General features: G+C 35.8%; 1 protein-coding gene across 1 annotated transcript in view; it reads right to left on the reverse strand.

The window, feature by feature from the left end:
- LOC124552247 (vacuolar protein sorting-associated protein 13-like) overlaps window positions 1-14,931 on the reverse strand; it is a 494,948-nt gene extending 480,017 nt beyond the window's left edge. The window contains exons 1-5 of the mRNA XM_047126529.1: window positions 14,616-14,931; window positions 14,399-14,485; window positions 9,847-10,044; window positions 8,031-8,254; window positions 1,856-2,000 (exon numbers count right to left, since the gene is read on the reverse strand). Coding sequence (XP_046982485.1) covers window positions 1,856-2,000; window positions 8,031-8,254; window positions 9,847-10,044; window positions 14,399-14,485; window positions 14,616-14,715 — 754 coding nt within the window. The 5' untranslated portion in view covers window positions 14,716-14,931. The remainder of the gene's footprint in view (window positions 1-1,855; window positions 2,001-8,030; window positions 8,255-9,846; window positions 10,045-14,398; window positions 14,486-14,615) is intronic.
- Window positions 14,932-21,367: the final 6,436 nt, after the last annotated feature.

The raw sequence follows: 21,367 nt of genomic DNA on the forward strand, positions 1-21,367 counted from the left end.
ACTGTTGCCCGAGACTGCAGTCGTGTGTGTGAGTTGTGTTTGCATAAGTGTGAATGTGTGTGTTTGCCGTCTAATACTGACGAAGGCTTTACTGGCTGAAAGCTATTATTTGTGACAGTCTTCTTTTGTTGTGCCTATCTGCGACTCAGCATTTCCGCTATACATTGAGTAGCAACTTTCCTTTTCACAATATTGTTACAACGATAGTCAACCTTTTTTTTACATACCATTCACTTTTGTATCTCTGTTAGTGGCAAAATTTTCTAACTGCCGACAGCTTCCACAGTAAGGGTGATTTATGTAATAAGAAAGTAACTTTACTTTATAAAATTTTGTAACACAGGTTTATGCTAAGTTAAAACATACAATAATAATAATAATAATAATAATTCTTAACAAGTACTTATTATGTCAAAATTTTATGAAAAACAAATGAAAATTTTTTGAAACTCCTACTGCCCACCATGAAAAGTTGGAACATCTGGAACATCCAGTACACCTAGACCATGGTAGCTACCACTGGCCTTGAGGATCCTCTACGGTCCTCACTATTTCACTAGACTAACAATAATAATAATAATAATAATAATAATAATGGCATGTGACTAGGGCCTCCCGTCGGGTAGACCGCTTGCCTAGTGCAAGTCTTTCGATTTGACGCCACTTCGGCAGCTTGCGTGTCAATGGGGATGAAATGATGATGATTAGGACAACACAACACCCAGTCCCTGAGCGGAGAAAATCTCCGACCCACCCGGGAATCGAACCCGGGCCCTTAGGATTGACAGTCTGTCGCGCTGACCACTCAGCTACCGGGGCGGACTTCACTACACTGAATGAAAAGGTTAAAAAATACAATAAAAGACAAAGGGGATGAGATATGAAACAGACAAAAAGAAAAAGTGCAGTTAAAAAGTCATCTATAACTCCTGGGATACAAAATTTTATCAACAAAAGGCGATACAGGTAGCTAGAATAGATCAACAGAAAGTGCACAATTGCAAAGAAGAAAGACTAGAGTATAAATGCAAGGCCTTACAATCATGTGAAAGATAGGTATCTATACAGGGAATACAAACTTTGAGACAATATTATGGTCAGTGAGAAGGAAGCAGATGATGAAGATGAGATGGGAGAGAAGAAGACCTTGATAGGGCACTGAAGGACTCAAATCACAGATATTTTGTTCAGATGATTTGGAACTGAGAGGCTACTTCTCCACCACCTTCCCTCTGAACTCTGACCACATCTCTGCTACTATCACCTCTAATACTTTAGTACGTGGCTCACAGTTCAGATAGTGAAATGGTTGAAACTTGAATTATTTATTCTATGCACCTAGTTTAAAGTGCTCATCACACAGTGCCAAGAATGTCTTGGAAATAATGGCAACTGCCTGGAAAAAACCAGTAGAAATTTATGTGCACAAATTTCTTACTAACTTTCTGATCAGAATCATTTGTGACCTTTACTAGCAATAAGTCCCACAATAAAACAGTCTTGGGAAACTCATCACATTGTATTTAATGGAACAAGGTGGCACAGAACATCCCACACAATAAATCTTGTTGTGAATGAATGCAGTTCAAGGAACTATCATTTTGGAACTCCATTTTTATCTTTTTTCCTGTAAACCTCTTACTCACACAAACAGCAAGACAATTTGGTTTATCTGAAGTCTCACTACTGACTACATCACACACAAAGTATTCCTTAGATTATTTTTAATGTGGTACTTGTAAAATGTCACTACTCCCATAGAAAAGAATTCAGGCAATAGAACCACTAGCAAAGTGAGCAAAAACAGGAGCAGCAAGCATACTACAGACCTGAACATTGTGGCACATGAACTTACTGTAACTGAAGCCCCGTGGAGCCTTTTCCTTCGAGCAGATGCTATCCTGGAACTCCGTCAGCAGCGCTTTGTGGTCACCCGCACTATCTGGGAAGGATCTGGTCTTGCAGTTCCAGTACACAGCCAGACACTCCAACACAAGCACCTGACAAAAAAAAAAAAAAGGTTTATGGAGCTTACTGTGAAAATGATACGAGGAAATAAACATGAGAAAATTTATTTACTGAAACTTGCTTTTCAAGAGGCATATTTATTTTTTATTACAAAATTACGAAAGCAATTAAAAACTTATCAGATTCTTTAATATTTGCAATAGCTTTCTGTCAGTGAGCACACATTATAACTGTTACCTTAAGCTGCTGGAGTAGTCTAGTATGTAATAATGTTCTCTGATTCCAACTCCTAGAATAAATGTCATGTTTCTTTCACTCTGCAATTTATTTTCTGTCTACAATTACCTCACTAGGTAAATAAGCTTACTACGTAACTGTAGTTCTAAGGTAAACTTCAGAATTGCAAAATTACTCCATCTGCTATATTTTCCAAATTAATCACATTCAGACAGTAATTTAGGTTAAATAAGAATATTTGCTCCCAAGATCATGCGTTAAACAATTATTATTTCCTCAATGACCACTTTTGACATGTCTAGTTCCATCTTCAGACCTACAACATGCTGCGACAATAACATTACTGTGACAATCTGAATAATTGTTAACCAGTATACAACTTTAAACTATCACGTTATAACCAGGTCACAATCTTCTACATACGTCCTGGAAATAATATTACTGTGCTTGAATCATACAACCATGACAGCACCCTCCAGTCACAAAACACAGGTGCCACACTGACTTGTCGAAAGCATAAAACAGAGTAATTAAAAAGTACATCGCATCAACAGTGTAGCGAGTTCTTCCGTGGAGCCATTACGGTTATCACCCATCAGGAAAGACTGAGTGAACTTGCAGCAGAAACAATGATGGGCAGTTTATGCGCTTGGCTAACAGGTGGCATTAGTGAGCCATTACATTGATTATTAAATATTCTTTGAAATACAACATTGTACTTATTGGAAGCATTGACACAGAATTGGTTATTATGTAATGGAAAAATTATCTATCAGCCTAAGCAAAGAGAATTATAAGGAATTACAAACTGTATTTCACAAACTATAAGACACACCTAAACATTTAAGCACTTTTTAACAAATAACATTTTAACCATTTTTATTACTGGACTGCAAAGCCAAACTAAAAAAAAATTCTTAGTTTATAAAACCAAACTGACTTCCCTCAAAATCATTATCTGAACTTTCTTCTTCTGCTGCTTCTTCATCTTTGATGTCGTCGTCATCGTCATCACCATCGTCATCATTGTCCTCTTCATATATAAGACGGTCATTACTGCCATCAAGAGCGTTACTTATGCCACATTTCTTTAAAGATTTAACAATATTCTCTCACTCCACACCAAAAGTATTTTATACACTGACACACTTGTTTGACTCTAGGCTGTTTTGAAGATCTCTTTGCCAAGAATTCATGTTGGGTTTCACCCATCACCCATTTGTTCCATTCCTCTCTCATATACACTTTAAACGATTTATTTATCGAGACCTCAAGAGGTTACAATTGTGAAAGTAAGTTCTCTCGCATTAGCAACAAGCTCTGTTATTTCCTTATCTCAATTTCTCTTTCACAGGATTTTTAAAATTACTACTAAACTGATCTAGCACAAGATGAGAACTCTTCTTCAATAAAGCACCTTTCCTTTTCTCCCATACTCTGTTAATCCATAATTTCATACCAGCCTCAGCCATCCAACCCTTGTCATATACGTGACCAACATCACCTAGCTGTATATTAGAAGATTTTGGCATTGTTTTGCGCCTGAAAATGATCACCGGATTAAGTTTAGTACTGTTAGCACAACATGAAAGGACGACAGCGTAGTGCATTTTTTCATGTCCACTTGTTTTTATAGTTACAGTTTTAGCACCTTTCATGGCAACAGTTCTGTTACTCAGCACATCAAGTGTCGGAGGACTTTTGTCCATATTCGTTATATGGCTTAGTTCCACCCTGGTTTTCTTCCAATGTTGAATAATAAAGCAAGGGAAAAATAATATTTTGTCTTCATATTCTTGTGACATTTTCTGAGATTTTTTGGTTTTGGTTCACATGCTACATCCATGACGCTTCAGAAACCTGTAGCACCAACCAACTTCGCCCTTAAAGTCTGTTAAGTTCCACTGTAGCATTAGTTTACAAGCAAATATGTCAGTCATTTTTGTATTAATTCCAGTGCCATTTTGACAGTGTCCTTGGATACATTTCAGTACGTCATCATCTAGTTTTGGCCTGTATTTGCACATTTAGTCTTCCTCATTTTTTTCAGATCATCTTTACTAGCCTGCCAGTCACAAACACTTCTTTTTCTGTTGGTGGAGGGCCGAAATGCCACTCAGCTGGTCTGTTTCCAATTTGTTCTGCATATACTATTACTTTCAATTTACAGCCAGCATCATATGGACACCTTTTACCTTTTTCCCTTTATGAAATTAGCTACTGACAAAAATATTGTACTGTTACTGATAACACAAATCACTTTCTAGTTCACTGGCAGCATAGAAGGCAATGGCGCATCATAGGCTAGACTGTGTTCTGGACTTGTGATGGCAGGGTGGTAGGAAGGGAGACAGTATTAGCAAGCTTGTGAATTCCAACAACTCATGTTTCTCACATTGGTGCACTACTACTGCCAGTTGAATCCAATGCTGTCAGGTAGACATAGGTTTACCGCAGCATCGAATAAATGGCCATTTTTAAGACTGATGAAAATGTTAAATTCAACAGGGGACATTTTTATTTCAATTTTGAATATAAGACAACTGAATTGTGGAAGCAATTTTTCGGAAAAAAAAGAAGTGTGTCCTGTATTCTATAAAATACACTCCTGGAAATTGAAATAAGAACACCGTGAATTCATTGTCCCAGGAAGGGGAAACTTTATTGACACATTCCTGGGGTCAGATACATCACATGATCACACTGACAGAACCACAGGCACATAGACACAGGCAACAGAGCATGCACAATGTCGGCACTAGTACAGTGTATATCCACCTTTCGCAGCAATGCAGGCTGCTATTCTCCCACGGAGACGATCGTAGAGATGCTGGATGTAGTCCTGTGGAACGGCTTGCCATGCCATTTCCACCTGGCGCCTCAGTTGGACCAGCGTTCGTGCTGGACGTGCAGCCCGCGTGAGACGACGCTTCATCCAGTCCCAAACATGCTCAATGGGGGACAGATCCGGAGATCTTGCTGGCCAGGGTAGTTGACTTACACCTTCTAGAGCACGTTGGGTGGCTCGGGATACATGCGGACGTGCATTGTCCTGTTGGAACAGCAAGTTCCCTTGCCGGTCTAGGAATGGTAGAACGATGGGTTCGATGACGGTTTGGATGTACCGTGCACTATTCAGTGTCCCCTCGACGATCACCAGTAGTGTACGGCCAGTGTAGGAGATCGCTCCCCACACCATGATGCCGGGTTTTGGCCCTGTGTGCCTCGGTCGTATGCAGTCCTGATTGTGGCGCTCACCTGTACGGCGCCAAACACGCATACGACCATCATTGGCACCAAGGCAGAAGCGACTCTCATCGCTGAAGACGACACGTCTCCATTCGTCCCTCCATTCACGCCTGTCGCGACACCACTGGAGGCGGACTGCACGATGTTGGGGCGTGAGCGGAAGACGGCCTAACGGTGTGCGGGACCGTAGCCCAGCTTCATGGAGACGGTTGCGAATGGTCCTCGCCGATACCCCAGGAGCAACAGTGTCCCTAATTTGCTGGGAAGTGGCAGTGCGGTCCCCTACGGCACTGCGTAGGATCCTACGGTCTTGGCGTGCATCCGTGCGTCGCTGCGGTCCGGTCCCAGGTCGACGGGCACGTGCACCTTCCGCCGACCACTGGCGACAACATCGATGTACTGTGGAGACCTCACGCCCCACGTGTTGAGCAATTCGGCGGTACGTCCACCCGGCCTCCCGCATGCCCACTATACGCCCTCGCTCAAAGTCCGTCAACTGCACATACGGTTCACGTCCACGCTGTCGCGGCATGCTACCAGTGTTAAAGACTGCGATGGAGCTCCGTATGCCACGGCAAACTGGCTGACACTGACGGCGGCGGTGCACAAATGCTGCGCAGCTAGCGCCATTCGACGGCCAACACCGCAGTTCCTGGTGTGTCCGCTGTGCCGTGCGTGTGATCATTGCTTGTACAGCCCTCTCGCAGTGTCCGGAGCAAGTATGGTGGGTCTGACACACCGGTGTCAATGTGTTCTTTTTTCCATTTCCAGGAGTGTATGATAATAAGAAAGAAAGAAAGAAAGAAAGAAAGAAAAAGGGAAAAAAAAGAGTGCATTGAGGTGTGCATGGGAGCATTATCGTGATGCAATTTCCACAAGTGGTTTTGTCACAATTCTAGTCATTTCCTTTGGATTGCTTCATGCAAATGGCACATAACTTCCAGGTAGTTCTCCTTACAGACTGTAGCACCACAAGACATGAACTCGTGGTGCACTGATCCCATTGCAATGAGAGAAAACAGTGGGAAAAATTTTCACACATGACCAAATTTGTCGATTTTTTTTTTTTGTCTTGGGTCTCCATAGGGAGGTTTGGGCCTCTGTTTTGATGTCACACCCATATACCCACGTTTTGTCACCTGTTATAACCTTGTTGAGCAGTTCTGGACCATTGTTGGCTCCATTCAGCAATTCCTGAAAAATATTTGAGTTACATCGTTGTTTTTTTTTTTTTCTAATTCAACGGCTTCAGACACACTTTGCTGCTATGCATTTCATGCAAAATACATAATGCTTGGCATGAGCCAAAGGATATACTGACACCATCAGCAACCTCTCTTATTGTGATTCAGCAATTTTCCAGAAACTTTTTTTTTCATATTTTTGTCAGTAATTTATGTATTATGGCATCCAGGGTGGTTGTCATCTTCAATGTCTTCTCAACCCCCTATGAAATGTTTCTACCACTTGTAAACTGACAGTCTGAATGCAGTGCTCCACTTTATTCCATTTTTAAGCAAAATTTAATGCAAATTCTTTGATCCATCATTTTTGGCAATATAAATTCACTGAGCACTTGAAAGCAGCCATCAGGAATGTGTGTACCAACTGGAGAAAACAATTGAAAAGCTGATGTATAACGCCTGTGAAATCAAAACATTCCTGTTACTTTTTTTATCTCATTTTGCACTTAGCAATAAGGAAAATTATTCATTTGGTAATCATCCTGTGTCATTTGTTCTGGCCTGACCTTTTTTGTAAGTCTCACAACAAAATCTGTGATGTCACTGTTTTCTCATGCATTACTCTTGTGGTTCCAAAGAACTGTAATTATCATTTTATGGTATGACAGTGTCTGCTTTAATGTTTGTGGCTACTGAGAGAATGAAAGTGGTTGCACTGTTTGACTGTTCTTCGGTTGCTGCACCCCCACCTCGTCCACAGTCATGATTCTTTTTAAATATTCCTCTCCCTCTTAAGGTAGCACTGCACGAATGTCACAGGTGAACCCAGTCTTTCGGTTTCGTGAAGATCTGTTCGACATTTTGGCACTTACCGTGCACAAAACCTCTCTGTGACAGTGTTAAAAATGGTTAACTGGAAATATCAGGCACATTTTCAAAAAGTTCTAAGAGTGTGAACCACGACTTATATGGACAAATTTTTTAGCACGTTCACATCTGTGCAACCAGCATCGAATTTTTTGTGCCTGTCCATCAACACACCACCCACATACGCACAACACATTTGGTGACAAATCTCAGCAGCACTGACTACTCTCGATTGCAGGAAGCAAATAGCACAACATATGTTGTAACTGGCTGGAGCTGCAATAGCACTGTCCATTTCGATAACTTACTCAGAAATTAAACAGAGAGCTGACTATCACAATGTGACCTTTGAAGTCTCCTTTTCCAACCACATAACAACCTAAAAGCATTTGTTTGTTTCTAATAGTCAATCAAAGGTTAATTTACAAATAGCACTTATAAAATTGGAAAAGTGTATCCCTTGTGCGAGTTTGGTCACCGAGTTTGAAGTACATAACATAACTATTCAGAAGTTGTACGACTGACCTTGTAGAACATGGGTGAGTCGTCTTGCACAATGCACTCGTTCCATTTGTCGTCGGTGCTGTGCACCGATAGATTGTGCAGTGTCACACCCACCGAGAACGGCCGCTGTGGGCAGGTGTATCTGTCTTCGTACCGTATGTGGATGTCATGGATGTACACCTGCACGTTCTTTATGATCTGCGCCGCCAGCTTCTCGGTGAATGTACTCGGCAGCTTTTCCTTATCTGTGCAAGTATATGATGAAAAAAAATCTGTATTAAATCTCTAATCGAGCATTGCAGTCTCACACACACACACACACACACACACACACACACACACACACACACGTGAAACTGTTGGGAGACAACATTTTAGATAAGTCACAGATTTATCTGAACAGTACAAGTGCTCAAAAACGGATGGACATTAACTGATGAAGATGTAGATTTACGTCAGCTGGCATCACACCAGAAAATGTTCACAAAGGATCAGACTCTAAAAACTGTAGATAGACCATCTGAGCTTCTGCAACACGTTGGGAGTAACTAATCTGAGCTCTGTCCAAACACGTCTTCAAAGGTTCAACAGTACCAATGACGACAACCGACCACTATGTCATCCTCAGCTGACAGGCATCACAGGATGAGGATATGGAGGAGCATGTGGTCAGCACAATGCTCTCCTGGCCATTCTCAGTTTTTGTGACCAGCAGCTAGGAAATTAGTTAAGGTATACGCGAATGTATTCTGTCAGAAGTATTGAACATCTGAAGGATTGCAGAGAGGTTTATTTCATGACTCCTTCAATACAATCACGAGCAACATATGGAAGCCTGTAAGGAATTTAAAAAGCTGTGTCAAAAGATCCTAAGGTTGTCACTGGTGATAGATGTTAACTTCACGGATATGATCTAGAAACTAAGAATCATTCACCACAATGGGAAATTCTTCCCATCCTCTTCTGCCTACACACACACACACACACACACACACACACACACACACACCAGTAGATGGAGACTTAATTATAATGAACATTTTCCTTCAGAATACCAATTTCAAATTATGGAGACACTGATGATTAAAACATCGAGTGATTAGATAGCAGTGCTTATTGACCAGAATTTGAGCTGATAAGTATTTTCAGTGGCAGACGAGAAAGGTGACAGTGATCGAGGAACCAGTTATCACATACACCGAAGCACGGAAATGCCTTTATAGCTGTTTTTCAAGAACACTTGACAACATTCATTGATGTTGACTGATGTTCCGACTCCTACAATAGAGGTCCTGCCAGAAAAAAAGTGAATGAAAAACAGAACCAGATCAAATTGGACAAGTATTTATTACAAGTGAACTGAATGCAAGTGATATAAAACTTACTGTGTTTTCTAGATAAGTAGAGGTTCTCATTAGTAACACATTAGTAATACAACAAGTTGTATGGGGGTGCAAGCTTCCTTGGTGAATTTCAATGATTAAGTCTTCTCGGGTTATCAGCTGAGTCAAGGCATCATTCTGCACAGAATCCGAGATGACTTAATCATTAATGCAACGAGGTTTCAAATTTGACACAAAGAATGTTTCATACAAACAGTGAATATTAGTTTCTGGTACAAATATGTGCATTTTGGATTATCTGTGTTTTCTGGAGACTTCCAGGATGCACTTTATAAGTGGCAGAAATGTTGTGATCTGTGAATTTGCTCCTGAGGGGTCTATTTCGAAGGTGATTATGCAAATTAGATCTAATTTTAACTTATATATTTTGTGAACTTTTGGATACCACATTCGATATGCCAAAAACTGAACACAGGCAGAGCTCAGCCTTTTACCTTTCCCCTTCTCCAGCTTCTTGGCTTCCTCGATGCGCTGCAGCTCGGCCTGTTTCGCATCCTGCTTCCACTTCTCTTCCTTCTCTGCATCATATTTTATTTCCTGATTGGGGACAACCAAGAGAAATAATCTCTCAATGCTCGCTATTACGGGAGCACTATACAAGTTGCGCCATGGAATTTTCAGCACAAGTTTCCCTGAAACAATAGTAAAATCAATCACAGTTTCATCTTTGGATCATGTTACTGATCTGCTTCATCATCATCACCATCCTCCACATCATCCTCGTCATCATGGATAGCAGAAGGGATCTGATATCCTTGACATCAGTTTGTTGTAGAATCTTGGAACAGAGTCTGAGCTCAGACATAATGATGTATCTCATACAGAATGACCTCAATGCCAACCACACGATCGAAAACTTCAGTCACACAAAACTCAACTCACGTTTGTAATTACTGTTGTGTCTTCATTTATGCATCTCCTAGCTATACGTTTCATTATTACATCCTATTGCTTTTTCAATAATTTGCAGATATTTTCAAATTTGTCCTGTAAGCCTGAATTACAAATTGGTGCTCAACTGCATAAAAATCAAATAGAGCAAATAAATAAACAAACATGAAAATGAATGTTACATCATATCACGTGCTCTGCTGTACTCATAAATGACTCAAGACAATCAATATAACATATTTTCACAATAACTATTCCTTTATTTATTCATTCACATACTATGTTCCATAAATCTCACAATAAAGGACTATGCAACAAGTGAAGTTACATAGTAGTGAGCGGAATTATGTCACTGTTTACTACATCTATAAAGAATACTAACAACAAATTACGAGGTTCTAATCTACTCACTGGTAATTACGTAGATTGTTTCTAGATTACTTTCCGTGTGTAAATGTATTTTCACTACTCCTCCACTTTTATTATTCAGCAGTTGTTTTGGCACGATAGTTCAAAGCATACACAGAATGCTGTTTGCTGTCTATATTGGCAAAGTCAAACCCTTTTCAACATGAAGCCTAGAGTAAACTCAATTACATCTTACTTTATTTTGTAACACTGTGTGATCATGTTGCTACAGACTGCAATAGAGGTAGTCAATGTAAAATTTGACAACATTGCTGGTTTATATCAGGGCCACTACTTATCTACAATTAAATTCAAGTTTACACCAATATTTAGAAAATAGAATCAACACTAAACCAAAAAATATGGCATAGAGAAGTTAGCTAGAAAAACGGATTTCATGAAAAGAATACCTAAATTTTGAGAACAGCATCAAAAACACATTATTCAGAGGGGAAAAGAAACCATTCCTCTTAAAAATAAATGAATTGTGATGGGTTAATTATAAAGAGTCAACAAGCTTTAAACATCTGGAATGCAGATAAAAAATTATAAGAACAGGTAGAATATTACCGAAGCCAGGAAACCTGAATCAATGGAGCCATATTTTAAGCAGAACAACACATCAGACTTTTGTAAAACACTAAAAGATTATTTTAAAAGTACCACCAAGTTTGCACATTCAAAGCTCAAAAACATGAAGACTGCTCATAACACTGAGAACGGCAGAATACTTGCAGCCTACTTCAAAGAGTTATGCAACTGCGATCAACAAAAAGAAGACTTGATTTTCATAACAGTCCAAATGCAATAAAATTCAAAGTTGTTGACAATAGAGAAAAATCAGAAAACAAAAATAACAAAATATCAGGAGAAGACAATACAGTTCCTGAAGTACGGAAAGACTCTTGTGGCAACATTACTCTATGTCTAACAGAAATCATTAATGAAATTTCGACAACAAATAGTTTACCACCAGAATGGACTTCAGCATTAATGTATGAAAAGAAAACAGAGCCTAGCAATTATAGAGGAATTACCCTGCTACCAGTCATATATAAGATCTTGTCTGGGGTATTTTCGAAGAAAACTGAAAGAATATTCAACCCACAACTACGAGAGTATCAAGCAGGAGTTAGGACAGGAACATCTTGTATAGAGCAACAACAGAAATGAGGAAAATTGAAAACTTAAAATGTGATAACTTTTGTAGATTTCAAACAGGCCCAGGACTCAATTTCTAGAAATGCACTAATCAACATTATAATGGAACTTGGACTGAACAGTAAAACAACATAAATAACTACATAAACTTCAACACACATAACACAGAGTAAAATTTATGGGGGAACTGCCAAAACATTTTGAAATAAAGTCAGGTGCGAGACAAGTAGATGGTTTGTCACCTCTACTTTTCATCTGAACATTAGAGAAGATAGTGAGAGAATGGTGAAAATACATCAATATTATGGGTGTTTAACTAGGAAGAAACTCAAATCACATATTGTTCAGTTTTTGGAAATAATATGGCATTAATTACTGACACTCTGCAAAGTACAAATCACAAAACCACAGAAACAAGAGAACCACAGATACAAGCAAACAAAATAGGACTAAAAATGTCATTTGGAAAAAGCAAATATCAATGATGCCCCCATAAAATCTTAAAACCCATAACAATACAGTATCTAAAACAAACTGTTTTACATAGCTAGGAGACTGAATAATGAGCAATACAAAAGAAAGATAGCAACAGAAAATACAGTACATAAAATGAAGTGTGTTCCATATGTCAAAAAAACATAGATAACAAAAAAAATTTCCTGGGACACAGATCTAAGACACTATCAAACAGGGCATGAAAAACTATATACAAAAGAAACACCAACAAGATTTGGGGATCTTGAAAAACTTCAATAAGTTGAAAGAAAATGTTACAGACAGAGCTCTATTTGAAATTGGAAAAGCTATCTGGTGGACAGTTTTATGGACACACATACTGAGCTGATAACAGACTAACCAAGCAGATCTTAAACTCACTAAACAGCTACAAAACCAAACTCACATGGTTCATTGAAACTGACAAAGATATGAAAAACATTTCAGTTAGAATGGGAAAAGGAAAGACATTCTCAAAGAGTGAAGGAAGCCTGGGAGCAATGAAAATTAGACACAAAGAAACAAAAACAATGGTGATTCTTCATACCCTCCAAAAGGGTTATCCAAATAAATTATTCTGTGTGATGTCTGCTGGTTATCTGTTTTAGACTTTTGCACCACTATATAAACCTACACTCTGAACCCTACACAAGAACATATAACTTAGATTTCAATTATTTTTCTGAGGACATGCTGAAAAGTTCTCAGTATTGGTTGAGGTATTACATGTTATGCATGTTACTCAGTTGACTTTCCTGCTTCAGTGATTCAAGTTGCAACTCTCTGCCACATCCAACATGGCTGTGTGAAAAATAGAACACCGTAATAGTGTTTCTGAAAACACGAACTCAGAGTTCATCCAGATACAGAAATTCTCTCCTTCAGCAGGACAATACACACACTGTCATGAATCATCCTACATACAGTCTCGACTTGGTCCCACCTGAATTTTGGCATTCTCCAAAACTTACAGAAAACCTTCGAGGTCTCCGCTTTGATTGTGACGAAGCATGCAAGCTGGAGTGAGGTTGTGGTACCACCAGCAAAGTCTAACAGATTACAGTGACAGTATCAACAAACTGGCCTGTCGTTTGGAGAAATGTATTAGTGACCAGGCTATGTCAAAAAATACCTATGTAAACATTAAGCATACAGATATAGAATAGTAATAAACTTTATTTAAAAATCTTTTAAACTTTTCACATAAGAAATTCAGCATGGCCTCCTATGTTAGGAATTTTACCTGCAGGTCAGTATAATGGGAAGTGAGCGACTTTAGCTTTTTGGTTACCATATCCACCTCCTGGTGCTAGAACTAAAATCCATCAAAACTGTTCGATTATTTTGAATTTTTTTCTTGAAAAATTTAACTTTCATGCTCTTTCAGTATGTACTTCCAAAAATATCTCGTCATAGTGACATGACTCTGTTTTGCTGTCAGAAATAACTCAGTTTTATTATTACTAATCCTTTAATCATGTTGTTCAGTAGTATAGGCAAGTGACTTCTAAAGAGGTACACAGAATGTAGACACTAAAATGACTCACAAAATGCTACACAAACAACACACAATAGTTATCCAATCTTAACAAATTATTTATTAAATACCACTTTTATTCTGCAATACACTTTCACATAATGCATTGTAGAAGGATATCGTATGACCCAGATTACAATCGTAAATTCCATTCTCCTTAAGGTAAAACTACAAATCATTATGCACAAACAAGTGTGACTGTATGTGTCAATCAACTCTCACTTTTTTACTCTTCATACTGTGTTGTATTTGTAATTGGTGGATGAATAAACAAAGAAACAAACTATAATGATTACCTATCGAATCTCTTTGTTAGTGACGCTATATGATGTTTAGATTGTAGTGAAGTTACATTTACGCACAACAGAATAATTACGTTTAGTACAATATTTTAAGTGAAGCTTAAGAGGACGGGGGTAAAACTGAGCAAATGACACAATGCGATAAAGAATATTACCAACGTAATTTTACAAAACCACGAAAAGGTAACTTACCTAAATGCCCGTACACAGTTCTCACCGGCAAGTTTAAGTCATCAAGCGCACTTTGTTTTAAAATTAAGTCTTGTAGGACGACATCACCTGATAAACAACAATATTAAATGACATGTATATCAAGTACAAAAGCAATACATAACCTTATGGAAAAAGTCTGTTTACAACAGCGCTACGCAATAGCGCATTTGCGACGTGCCGCAATGCGGCTACTCACCTCCAAATATTCCAATTTGCAGCTGTGATCGGTCCAAGTTTTCAACGTAGTCTCCGAGGAAACGATTTAACAAATCTGCTACAACGCTTTCAAAAACCATCTTCACAGATCAGCCACACAGCACTTTCAAAACTAATTTTCTAAAAGTAGGTTGGAACAGCGCTAAAGTTCATATCACCACGCCCACCAACGCCGTTGCGCCAATGAGTGATACATAACTTGCTCTCACTTCTATAATTGTCGGTGACGTCAGTTTTCCTCATACAAAAACTATGTAACAGAAGAATCACTTACAAATGTGAGACATTTTATCATCATGCTCTGAGCGCAGACAACAGCACTCTCTGTCTCTCTGTAGTACTTAACAGATGACAGCTGATAATCAAACCAACCACGCTAAACACTCGTCTAATGAATAGATACCTCTCTGGTTTTCTGCAACGCAATCACTGGCGACGCATCATCCTCGTTCCGCTTGAAAGAACTGTGTTATCTGATGTAGGGCAGGTTTCGAAATACAACTCCTATTACAATAATCATCTTGATTGGTAAATAAATTCTACAAAATAATTTGTGGTTCAAATAAGATTTTGTTTCGTGAGATTCCGGTAACTTTTGAATTTCAATAAAATTATTAATGTTTCATCTCTAAAAAATTAGTTTTTTCATTGAATTATTTCTTCGTATATGAAACTCTGTGATATAGCCGTTCCGCTACGCCGTCTCGTAAATATAATTAGAATTCGTGCTCAAACAGTCATTCATTTACGTAGTGTTACAGCTTTTTACTAACTTTGTTGCTGTACAATGAAAGAGGGAAATCAGAGTTGCTGATTTTTTACGTTATTTATAGGACACTCGTTATAGAAACAACAAATGTCTTCCCACCACTGAACCCCCTGAATTGTAGCTATAATTGTATCCACTTCAAGAACAAGGCAAGCTCAAACGTAGCAAATCATTTACTTGCCTAGACAACACTTTTAATGTAAATGCGATTTTTTTTCTTTTCTTACAAGATATACAAACAATACATAGATCCTACATGAAATGTATTATTTATTTATAACTTATATTTGATTTAACACCTTAATAAAATTGCTGAAAGAAATGTATTATTTAAGTACTATGCAATACTGGAGATTCAATAAGACCTCATGCGCCCAAAATTTCTGCTTCACTAATAAGTTTCTGTAGTTGGATTTAATAATGCATTTTAAAGCCACTTTTTTTTAATAAAAATGATATTTTGTTTTCTTTAAGAACTTTATAGTTTAAGAAACATTGCCATTTAAGATAATTAAACTATACAAGATACAGTATTTTACAATTTGTAAAATATATGCCTTCACAAAGGCTGTACAGCCATTTTAGTTGTGACTGTTTTGTTTCCCAAAATGTATATGATTACTGGCAGAAAATATATTTCAAGTAAAGTTGTTTGGGTAACAATCATCTGAGGTTGTAATAGCAATGGTAGGAGAAAGTTGGGCACCGAAAAACCAGTCCATAAAAGTAGAATCCAACATAAATGCTCCTTAAAGAATGTCGATCTAATACATAGTATTAAAACAAATTCAATTCTTTTTATGTATGACTCTTGTGTATAGTTTCTGTTTATAAGCTTTCATTGGAACATACGGGACATGCACATTAGAAATTTGCTAATGGTTTCCTACACAAGTTTATAAATAGTAGACCTTAATCAGTCTTCGTTAAGCAGTCATTGGTTCTAATTTAAGCAAGCAGTAGTGAGTAGTTGCACTTGGCTGTCAATAAGCACACTGTCTTGGTCAGAAGAATTAAGTGTTGATGCTGCCACTCATAGAACTATGGTAAATTCAGTACATGTCAGAGGCAGTCTGCCTACAGAGCATACATGACATGTGGTATGTGCCTGCACTGTCATGCATCTTGCAGCATCACTGTCCAGTTTCTTTAGGGGAAAATTAACTATTACCAATTTTGAACAGAAAATAGTAATTCCATGTATTGAATGATAATATTGTTTAGAAATACGTGCAGGTGCTGGTTTCCACTAACAAGGGAACACTCCCACGTGTAATTAAACGATCTTGATGAAACTTCTTGGGTAGTAGAGCTTGAAAAATAATGACCTAGACATATTTTCGTTTTTGTCTAATTTAACAACCCAAAAAGTATGAGACTTAGAGGGAATATCTTCGAAATCATGATATAAAACTTGAAATGTGATTAATGCTCTTGAAAACTGTACAATCTAATTTTGTAATAATCTGATATTTTGCAAAATGTCCCAACACCATTAATTAATTTTGCAAAACACCCCATCACCAGTAATTATTTTTGAAAAATGAAAATTTCTATGAGAACATAAACTAAACAAATTTTCTTGCCACATACATTCATGTGTTATAAAGACAGTTTCCCAACTTCCATTTAAGGAAAATAAGCTGTACACACTTTGCTATTGCAGCATTTTGAACATACCCAGTTAAAATATCTAAACATTCATTATTATTCTAACTATTTATTTTACTTATTTTTGTTTTATGTTTTGAACTGTAATTTTATGTTTACATTCACGTTTTTCGTTTACCATTTCATATATGTATATTTTGTAGCTCCAAATAATAAGTAAATCAATACCATTATACAAAATCATTACAATAAATATAATCTGTAACGAAATGTTTAAAATATAGCTCTTTTATACCACACACAAAGAAAGAACGAAATTTCTTAACATAATACACATGTTATACAGCACAATATAAAACAAAGTTCAGCAGGATTCTCAAATTGTGACAGATGAACTTCTATATATCGTTATTTGAATGAGGCATACTTCTACACAAATGTGTAAATCGAAAAATTTAAAAAATTATTCCACTCTTATTAAACAATATTTAAGCGATCTTAAAAACAGATATGAAGATAAAATTAATAATATCGATAATGAGAAGTATTTTCAAAAGCTTCTAGTAGATAAATGTCAAGAAATTAAACAAAAAATTACCAGAAAATTGTCCAGCTTTTAATCTTCCAGATGATGACGATTTTTTAAATCAACAAAACGGATTAATATAAAAGCTTCTTCTTGCAAATCAATAATAATAACTTAAGGAATTCATAAAAATCATAATATTGTTGAAACACAAGAATTTGTAAAGCAAATTAATGAATAAATAATCACAAAGTTAAAGAAGATTTTATCACAAAGAAGAGCGATTAAAGTGAACAAGAAACAGTAATTTCAAAGGACAGGATGAAATACCAGAATTTAATTTTAAAACAGCTACTGAAGTTATATTAAGAACAACTTATCTAGAAGATTATTATCAAAAATCAACAGAAAACTATTAACTGAAATGGAAGAAATGCAAAGGAAGAAATCTGGTTGGTGTTTATTTTATACAGATAGTTCAGATTTAAGTGTTAATAGACACAATTAAATTTATGGGGCTTCTTATACCGATTTACCAAAAGTACTTACAGGTAAGAAAGCTGTAATTAATGTAAAAAACAACAGATCAAAAATGTTTTCTGTGGTCAATAAAATCTGTGTTATGTACTGTAGATTAAAATTCAGAAAAAAGTTAATAGCTATGAATATATTGGATTAGAATTACATGAAATTTTTGTAAAAGAGAAAATTAATTTTCCTGTTCAGTTAACAGATATTACAAAATTTGAAAATAAATCAAATAAAGGGTGTACATAAAGTTTGAGAACACTATCAACCATTTATTGCACAAGAACCAAACGTTGTACAGATATCATACATATGTCATTTTGAAGAGAAAATCTGGAAGTTTTCTTTCATGTATATCGCCACAGCATAGTTTGGTAATTTGCCGATAGTCAGCGCTAGTTGCAAACATGACGAGTTCAGGTGCAACCAACAACTGTTTCATGAAATGGCCTCTGTAACATTATGTGATTGCCCCACCATTTTAAATCATTCACTAACGAGCAGTCGCTCGGAAAAAGCTACAGTTAGCAAATAATTTCCTGTGGTGTGACGTGTTTATTCTGGAAGCGCCGTCAGAGATACAGTGAGCTATTGACTTTGAAAGCCGCGGTGCGAAAGGCGGACAAAATAAGAACATTTTTACTCATTCTTTTGATCTACAAGATATTCTCGATGAACAGTTAGTCATTCTTCTGTTTCTTGTAATTTGTGTCAGGCACGCATGTCTTGCCACCGTATTATTATTGCTTAAAAATATTATTTTAGTGTAATGTGGAAGTTCCATACTGCATAGCAGTAGATTCATGTTATAATCTATATTGTGGGACGTGTATCTGAAAATGTTAAAAGATGTAGGTTCGTTATATATCGACTGCCATAAATTCAAAGTGAAATGGAACGTGTGTATGGAATAATTATTTAGTTTTTGTTCTCGTGTAATAAGGGATTGAAAGTGTTCCTGGACTTTATGTACACCCTGTGTTTCATATAATGTTTATGCATATGAATGCAATGAAGAACACATAAGGAATATTGTATATCCTCTTTACCATACGAAAAATAAACAAGGAAAACATGTTAATCTTCGTTTAATTTGTGAAGAAAATAATTCTCATTATTGTTAGATAAAAGATTTATCTACATTAATTAGATCACAAGCAACTAAACACAAATCGAAAATTTATCTTTGTATTCGATGTTTAAGATATTTTTATTCACAAGAAAAATTAGAGAATCATGAAAAGTTTGCAAAGAACATAAAGAAGTAAAAATAGATATACTTGTAATAGATCAAAAATTGGATTTGAAAAGCATAATGATTCATTAAGGGTACCTTTCATAATTTATGCAGATTTCGGATGTTTGTTAAAAGATATTAACACTTGCCAACCAATTTCTGAAAATCATATATTAATAAATAACAAAAACATTTACCAATCCAATTCAATTATTGTTTTAAATATTCTAATGTAGATTATAAAAATCCTGTTACGTATACTAGCAAAAATGCAACCAAAAATTCATTGAAATGTTAAAAGAATAATCTAGAGAAGTTGCTAAAACATATGGACCAAATATTCCAATGATAATGACAAATAAATTTTATAATTTCGAAAACTTGTTATATTTTTGAAAAGAAATTTACTAAACAAGAAAAGAAAATATGAGGTCATTGTCATTTCAGAGGAAAATATCGAGGAACTGCACATGCAGATTGCAATCTTAACTGTCAAAATTCTAAATTTATTCCAGTTAATATCTATAATTTAACAAATTACGACCTTCATTTGTTATCAGAGAATTAGCAACAGATAATTCAGATATTGATGTTATTCCAAATAGAGAACAAAAATATATTTCCTTTAGTAACTGTGTTAGAGAAGGCTAAAATTAATATTCTTGGATATGTTTAAATTTACAGACTCAAGTAGTGACAAATTACCTTCTAATGTTACAAAAGAACAGTTTAGAGAAACAACAAAATTTTTTGAAGAAGAGAATTAGATTCACTATTTAAAAAAGTAGTTTATTCTTCTTTATGGATTGTGAAGAAAACTTACAAAAAACTAAATTCCATAGAAAACAATGTTTGTATTCAATACATAATGAAGATAATATTTTTGATAAAGGTTATACTCATGGAAAAAGTTTGGAAAAATTTAACATTAAAAATTTACACGAATATACAAGATTATACAATTAATTTGATGTTTTAATTTTAGCAGATATTTTCAAGTATTTATGAGATACGTGTTTTAAATCTTATAAACTCGATCCATCATGGCATTTTACAGCTCCAGGATTTTCCTGGTATTCTATGTTAAAAATGAAAAAGTTTGATTAGAGTTAATAGATGATTATGAGATGATTTTATTTCTTGAGAAAGGATTTCGAGGTGGAATTTATCCAAGTATAAAAAGATATGCTAAATCAAAAAATAAATATATGAGATTTTAACCAGACAAAACAATCAAAATATTTAGATGCAACTAATTTATATGGTTGGGCAATGCCTCAGTTTTTACATATTAAAGATTACAATGGTTAAGGCCTAAATCTTTTTATTCTGAGAAAATACTTAAAATTTTATATTGTAATAAATATGTTTATGTTTTCGAAGGTGATTTAGAATGTAAAAAAAATTACAGTATTTTTATTAAGATTTACCACTAGCATCAGAAGGAAAAAAATTATTAACAATGTTAAATAATAAAGGAAATTTTTCACAAATTTATAAGATCTTAAGCAATTTTTAACCCTTGAATTAACGTTATACAACTTCATAAAACCTTATCATTTGAACAATAAGATTGGTTGAAGAAATACATTAATTTTCGTACAGACATGAGAAAAAAAGGCAGCTAACGATTTGGAAATAGATCTGTACAAGCTAATGAACAAATCAATAGTTGGAAAAGCAATGAAACATAGAAATAGGCACAAAATTATTGCACAAACTAATGTATTCTCAGAAAATCTAAGAGCAGTTCATACGAAAAAAATTGAAATAATATCCAATAAACCAGTTTATATTGGAATGAGTATCCTAGATATTTCGAAAATACAAATGTACGACTTTCATTACAATGTCATGAAACCAAAACATAGTGAAAATATTCATTTATGTTGTATGGATACAGATTTTTTTTTATTTATGATATAAGATGTAAAGACTTCTATACAGATATGAAATCGATAATAAACGAATTTGACACAATTAATTAGTCAAAAGGTAATATTTATCGAATTCCATTAGTCAATAACAAACGAAAATTGTGGAACAATTTTTTAGATCACG

Source organism: Schistocerca americana, chromosome 10, assembly GCF_021461395.2.
Source record: "Schistocerca americana isolate TAMUIC-IGC-003095 chromosome 10, iqSchAmer2.1, whole genome shotgun sequence".
Lineage (NCBI taxonomy): Eukaryota > Metazoa > Arthropoda > Insecta > Orthoptera > Acrididae > Schistocerca > Schistocerca americana.